The sequence below is a fragment of the Scylla paramamosain genome, chromosome 17 (genome assembly GCF_035594125.1).
Source record: "Scylla paramamosain isolate STU-SP2022 chromosome 17, ASM3559412v1, whole genome shotgun sequence".
Classification (NCBI taxonomy): domain Eukaryota; kingdom Metazoa; phylum Arthropoda; class Malacostraca; order Decapoda; family Portunidae; genus Scylla; species Scylla paramamosain.
This window is the reverse complement of record NC_087167.1, coordinates 15,327,501-15,335,000: the sequence shown is the minus strand read 5'-3', so window position 1 is coordinate 15,335,000 and position 7,500 is coordinate 15,327,501. Positions and strand designations below refer to the sequence as shown.

Here is a 7,500-nt window from a genome sequence, read left to right as displayed (position 1 = left end):
GATGGATACTTTTATGCATTAAGGAGGGCGCCTAAGGGGAAAAAATCAATAATGCTGTTATCAGAAAAAAGCCAAAGGATAAGATGCGAGAAAAAGGCTTCAAAGACCTCTTCCCTTCAACTCGGATCTTCAACCATTTAGTGATTTATTTGTTTTCGATGGTTTTATTTCAAATTTATTAATCTGTTTGATAACATCAAAGTAAATGGTAAAACTGTCTAATTGACACTATCGTCATATGGAACAACAAAGAAACGCAACACAAAGTGCACACTGCAATTTTCTTAATGGCGATGTAACTTTTCATTACCTCACATTTCTAAGTGATCGTCTTCACAAACAAGTAACGAGGACTCCTGTGCAGAAGAAATAAATCACCGCAATGAAAATGTGATTCGGTGACCTGACAGAAAAGTAACCCTTGAAAGCAGCTTGAGAAAAATAAAACCGTAAAAATAATGTAACCAAAAGCACATAAGTTTTTTTCTTTTAATGCCTTCAGAAAAAAGTGTTAATGAATATATATCATGGTGCTTGATTTATTCTTTTTTTCTCTCTTATCGTTCATATTTTGCTTTATAACTGAGCGACGTTTTTTTTCTTTGTATAGTTATCGCCTTTCGCCATGGGCAGACGCTCAGGTGAGGGTTATAGTCGTTATTAAATGTTAGTGTGTCGTAGAACGAGGCTGTGTTGTCACTACGTCACCAGAGGATGGATTATAAGATATGTGAAAATAATCTGAATATCACTTTGTTTATCTGATTATATGGATATGTTCATATAATCACAATATACGTATGTAAAATATTCTTTTGAGGTTTTAGCAGTGTTGCATACATAACAACCATATTTCACTTATAAACGAAATTTAGAGGGTAAAAAGAACACTTTATTGATTGATATATACACTTCTATATCAGTATTCTATGCACTCTTACGCTAATGATACCACCCTGCTCTTTTACACGTCTTTTCGTAGACGTCCAACTCTTCAGGAAGTAAACTGTTCAAGTAGGGAAGCCACAGAACGCTTGACTTCTTATCTTCCTATAATTTCTGATTGGAGCAGAGCAAACTTAGTATTGTTCAATGCCTCAAAAACTCGATTCCTCCATCTATTAACTCGACACAACCTTCCAGACAACTATCCCCTCTTCTTCAATGACACTTAACTGTCCCCCTCTTCTACACTGAACATCCTCGATCTGTCCTTTACTTATAATCTAAACTGGAAACTTCACATCTCGTCTCAAGCTAAAACAGCTTCTATGAAGTTAGGTGTTTTAAGACGTCTCCGCTAGTTTTTCTCACCCTTACATTTGCTAACTCTAAATAGGGTCCTTATCCGTCCATGTATGGAATATGCTTCACATGGCCGGGGGGGTTTCACTCATTCCGCTCTTCTAGACAGGGTGGAATCAAAAGCATCTCTTGCTATCTTCTACTGCTATTTTCATGCTAACTGCTCTTCTGATCTTGCTAACTGCATGCCTACCCTCCTCCCGCTGCCTCGTTGCACAAGGCTTTCTTGTTTCTCTCATCCCTATTCTGTCCATCTCTCTAATGCAAGAGTGTATTCTCAGTCATTCATCCCTTTCTCGGGTAAACTCTGGAACCCCCTGCCTGCTTCTATATTTCTATTTTTCTATGACATGAACTCCTTCAAGAGGGAGGTCTCAAGACACTTATCCTTCAATTTTTGACTACTGCTTTGAACCCTGTTCGGGGACCAGCATCTCAGTGGGCCTTTTTGTAATTGGATTTTTTGTTGCCCTTGGCCGGTGTCCCTCCTACACAAAAAAAAAAAAATCATGATTTAACGTTGTGATTAAACAAATAAGCAAAATTTTTTAATCGCAAAAAAAATTGAATTATTTTGCAGGTCTGGAGCTTAATGGCTACGTTTTCACGAGTGACTAGCTTCATATTGCACTTTTGAGTTCCTGTGGCTTGCGCGCGCGCGCGCGTGTGTGCGTGCGTGTCTGTGTGTGTGTGTGTGTGTGTGTGGGTAGATAAGTGGATGGGTAAGTGGATAGATATTAGCTTTTTAAAATTATTCGAGTCATTAAAAGTTGTAAAAGAGTAATTCGCACAGAGTTTTCAGTGATTATTTTCTGGTCAATTTTCTGCACAGGTAACAACGACAATGATTTCTATAAATTGCTCACATCATTACGTAGATAATTTCTAACAAAATTTAATAACGGAAACATTCGGTATTGCAGAAACAACGCTTCCTTTTACACCAGCACATACTCACACCATCACATACTCACGCAATCCCTACTACGCACACCTGATGAGAAAAAGCAACAGAGTATTTGTCAAATTTGATTATCTTTCCTCTTTTGTTCCTTCTGCTTTTTTTTTTTTTCTTTCTTTTTGCTGAGTCTAATATGGAGAAGAGTTCCTCGTGACGGTGCTAATGCGGCGAGCCATCATGGGGCGGGAGACTAACGGGGAACATCGTGCACTAATTTCCGAGCCTTAATAATCATTGGGCTGAATTAGGTAGTGATGGCGGCCGCGGGAAAAGAAAGGAAAGAGCGGTGCGCCAATGTAGAATATGTATTTTTTTTTATTTTATTTTTTTTATTTTAGCTATTTTTACCCTTTGCGTTTAGTTGTTTTTGTTTTGTTTATTCTGTATCCTCGCCTCGTCGGTTGATGGCTGAATGTATTAAGTCGGCCCGGTTATGCAGAGAGAGTCTTACTCGCCTATATTGGTTATATGATGAATTGAAGTTATCCATGTGATTTCTACGCCCCTTTATCTAGACGGCGTGAGATTAATCCTAATTCTGTTTGTTTTCTTGTTGGCTTTATTTCGATATAAGGAATAAAAACTCGAATACAAGGCGTCCCAAAATTCTGCACTTCATGTCGCTGGAAAATTTAAAAACTTTCCTTGCATTTTTTACACTCATACCCCTAAGATGTGTTACTTTACGAGACACTCAACTTTCCTTGGCATACCTCTGCTGGAGATACGACTCTCTTCCTTCCATTCACTTTTTTCTTTTCTTTTTTTTTTCTTTTTTAACACTCAGTTCGGCTTCAACTTCCTTTATTTTAGTGAGTGGCGAATCCTCAGGTCCGAAAGGTTTAGGGGAGTTTGCGAACTAATAAAGAATGACCCGACTCCTCAGTGTAGCTCACGATCCAGGTGACCCTCCCCTTGACTTGTATGTCTTCAAGTTTAGATTTAAATAGCTGACTTCCAGATATTGGCTGAAGGACTTGCTTTTGATATCTGTGCGTAGGGAGGTAGAGAGTGGGTGTGAGTGTGGATGGATTGATGTGCATGCGAGATTGATGGATTTAAATAGATGGCTTCCAAATATTGCCTCAAGGAGAAGGACTTGCTTTTGATATCAGTGTGCGCAGGGAGGGAGAGAATGAGTGTGAGGTTGTTACCGGTGTGTGGATGGAGTGGTGCACAAGCGAAGCTAATGGACGTTCGGACAGACAAACGAACAGACATAGATGTAGTGGTCTATTCACGAGCATTTCCATACATGCCAGGAGCAGTTACACGACTAAGCTAATTAATTCTAACTAGTGCTCACGTGGACACACACACACACACACACACACACACACACACACACACACACACACACACACACGCGATTAGTAGTTATATACATTACCTTACGAATAGTTTTGTGAAGCGGAATTATATTTCCTCTTCATTCTCCTCTTTCCTCTCTTGAGCGGGCAAATAGGGTTACCATGATAGGTAGGAAGGAAGTGAGAACACCGCAGGGCGTTAAGACAGATGGGAAAGCTCAGCGGGGAGCGGTCAGCGAAGGAAGGAAACTAGAAGTGAAATAATGACATAAGAAGAGACTGGTGAAGAAGTAACGGAGGCTCCGGGAGAAATGGAAAGGAAAGTGGAAATACAATCCAAAAAGAAGACTTAGGAAAATAGGATTTTTTTGGCCATAGTAAAGTAGCATGTACAAATTTATAGTACTGATGAAGTCATGTTTATTTTGTATGTATAACTTTTTGTTATTCAGAAAGTGGTGAAAATAATGGTCTCATCTAAGGTATCATTATTTTTTTTTTATTATTTCCTTGCAGCACCCACTATTTTTCTTCCTTTCCTTTTACATTCATTGTTTTTGTTTTTACAGCAAAATTCCCAGTTTCTGGTATTGCTTAAGGACTTAGCATTGTCCATCTCATGTCACCAATGCAATATTACACGACCAAATGTTTGCTGGGTTGCTGATGAAAGCAGGAAAACTCATTAATTAAGCATTATCTATTGTATTTAGTCAGTAGTGCCAATGTCTTCATATATATTACAAATTACAGTGTTTACGTCACACCACCTGTCAAACTTCGTCAGTTTTGAGATTCCTGCTTATGATTTTGAGTTCGCAGTGTTGGACATCAGAAAGATGAGTGGTAGTAATATTTCATAATTAATTCACCTCTTCAGTTAATAATAAACAGTAATTAGTATTCTGCAACTTACATCAGATGATGTTTGTGCGGTCAGCACTAGTCCCTCCCCACTTAAATGATCATCAAAACAAAAACAGGAGGGTAATTTTCACTTGGTCGTACTAACATGTGTGTTGTTACCATTGCTCTTCTGTGTATTCACTTTTCACGCTTAGTATTTTTGTCGGTGTGTTGCCTTACTAAAAGCAACTTCCCCTTCCCTGTTTGTGTTCCCTTTATTCCGCGCACCAGTAGGCCACCTTTTTCCTCGTTCCCTTACTGTGCGTTTAGCCCTTCTTCCATTCTAACTACTCCCTCTATGCCGCTCTCCTCCCCCCTTTGGTCCTTGTTTATAGTACGCGTTCCCTCCCTTCTCTCAAAGCTCCCTCCCTCCTTACTTTCAGTGTTCATAGTAAACACTCCCCTCCCCATTCTCGTCCCCTTCTACCACCGCATTTCCCTTCCCGCCGCCGTTCCCCCGTAGCACAATGTATACCACACACTGCCTGCGGCGTCTTGTCACCCACGTGTGCAATTAAGTTTTTATTGTTTTCCCATTTATTTCCCACCGGAGCGAGAAGCCGCTTTGAAGTTTTAACTCAATACTGAAGCGACAAGGGGACTAGTTTTTTTATGGCAACTCACGAACACAACAATGGAATGCTTGAATTCTAAATGGTGCCCAGAGCCACTGTGCAGGAAGGCCTGATGAGGATGACTTGCTTGCACCCTCAGGAAGGTTGCGTCTAGTGCAGGAGCCATGGTCTAAGCCACTGCCTCAGGCAGTGAGATGAACAGCGTTTCCTGTAAAGGCTACGGAAAGCCTCAGCGTGTTCCGTCCCTCTGTGAAGCTCCGTTGAGAGGCACGGTGCGAGAAGCGGCGCGACAATAGTGGACAAAGCCCGGCCAGGAAGCATTTCATCTTGCAGATCTCAAATGCTTTCGGACACATTACTCAAGACTCGCTGTATCTGTGCTGTGACCCATATTGCCTGGAGTTCGAATGGTCAATGTAGCTTCATTACCTGCACTCAGGTAATGTGACACACTTGTGTGGGAAGGCAGATGTGAGTCTAGAGAATTAGCTGGTAACGCAGCGAAAACTCACTCCTGTACCCACTCCAAACACAAGGTATACACAACACCTGGTGCAAATTACACAGCGTAAACACAACACCGACCGCAGGTTAAGGCGAAAGCAACATTCTACTTTTGACACCATAGCGTGGACAAATGCTTTTCCTGCAGCAACACAGCTTTGGTGCATCAAGCTTCACTCTCCCCTACCGCCATCGCGTATGCCAGATAACACAATACAACACCCTCATCAAAACAACACAGTTTGGACACAACATCCTTCCCTTTCTGACAACACTGCTTGGACACAACACCTTTCTTTTCCCTAACAACACAGCAAGGACACAGCATCCTTCTCTTTCCAAACAACACAGCGTGGACGTAGCATCCTTTCCCTCCATGACAGCACAGCATGGACACAACGTCTTTCCTTTCCCTGATAACACAGCGTGGACAAAGCACTTTTCCCTGACAAAGTATGAACACAGCACCACTCCCTCTTTCAAGACGCATCGAGGACACAGCAAAGTTTCACTCTTGACAACACAGCACAGACACCGCATCCATACCCTGACAACACAGCAGGAACACAGCACCATCCCACTCCTGACAATAGAAAGTGAACACAACCATTCATTTGCCCTCCCAAGCCCCTCTGCCAGTCTCACATACTCACAGTAGACGCTGAGCCTGATGGAGTCACTGAGGTTTCGCTCCCCGGGGAGGGCGGGATTGGCGGCGGTACAGGTTAGGGTGGCGCCGTTGTGCTCCCGGTCCACCAGCAGCGTAAGAGTGGCGCTGGTCACATTGCCGCCCGCCTCCACCTGGGGATGAGAAGAAGGACGGAGGACAAAGACACTCGAGACATCAATGGAAAACCAGACCACTTGCTCTTCTCGACCCAGATCATATTCCGGGCTGGTCTACCTTGTTTTAGGCACTCAGGGTCAAGGTGCCACTCTCTTCACTTGGCACTGACAGACGATTCCACGCTTTCTCACTTTACACTCATTTTGATTTATATGTTTGCTGTGAAAAAAAAAAAATCAAATATCGAGATCATTAATCCACTTGCAAGATTCACAGGCAATGACCCGTGTATTATGCTTCTATTTTTTTTCATGACTTGTTTAGGGTTTCGTCATATGATAATTTCCTCGATAGTCAATGCACGTTTCCATTGTGTTTCGCACTGATTAATACATGAATTATTCTAGAACACGTGAGAAATAAACCATTTTCGAGAGAGAGAGAGAGAGAGAGAGAGAGAGAGAGAGAGAGAGAGAGAGGAGGGGGAGGGGGAACTGTGTCCCTTTTTTATGAGTAAATCATATGTTTTTGAAATAAAAAAAAAAATCAAATGACGAAATTTTATATTTTTGTGAACCTAGCAAGATAATTTTTTTCAGTTTATCATCACTACATTATTATTATTATTATTATTATTATTATTATTATTATTATTATTATTACACATTATTATAATAGTGGTAGTAATAATCCCAGTACTAGCAGTAGTGGGAGCAGCAACACCAATGGCAGTAGCAGAAGCATTATTCATGGGTTCAGCATTACAATAGCAGGAAAAGGAACAGGAGGAGGAGAAGCAGGAGGAGGAGAAACAGGAGGAGGAGAAGGAGCAACAGGAGGAGGAGGAGAAGGAGGAGGGAAGGACGAAGAACAGGAGGAGGAGGAGAAGGAGGAGGGGAGGACGAAGAGCAGGAGGAGGAAGAGAAGGAAGAAGAAGAGGAGGGTTCCCTTTTGTTTCGCAGTAGACAAAGAATGATGCGAGCGATCAAAGGAGTTGTAAATTTTTCTCCCGCCGCGCGTGGTGCTGAAGGTCTTATTTCACTGCTAATAAAGGCGAGGAAATTGGGTGCTATTTTTATATCACATAGAAAGACTTCCTTCCTCAATCTTTTTATTTTACTAATAGACACCTGTGACGTTTCTCTCTCTCCT

At 41.7% G+C, this 7,500-nt stretch overlaps 1 protein-coding gene across 1 annotated transcript in view; it reads right to left on the bottom strand.

Annotated features, from left to right (window-relative positions):
• LOC135108504 (uncharacterized) overlaps positions 1-7,500 on the bottom strand; it is a 199,052-nt gene that overhangs the window by 34,330 nt on the left and 157,222 nt on the right. Inside the window, exon 7 of the mRNA XM_064019595.1 lies at positions 6,215-6,362. Within this exon, the coding sequence (XP_063875665.1) occupies positions 6,215-6,362 (148 nt within the window). The remainder of the gene's footprint in view (positions 1-6,214; positions 6,363-7,500) is intronic.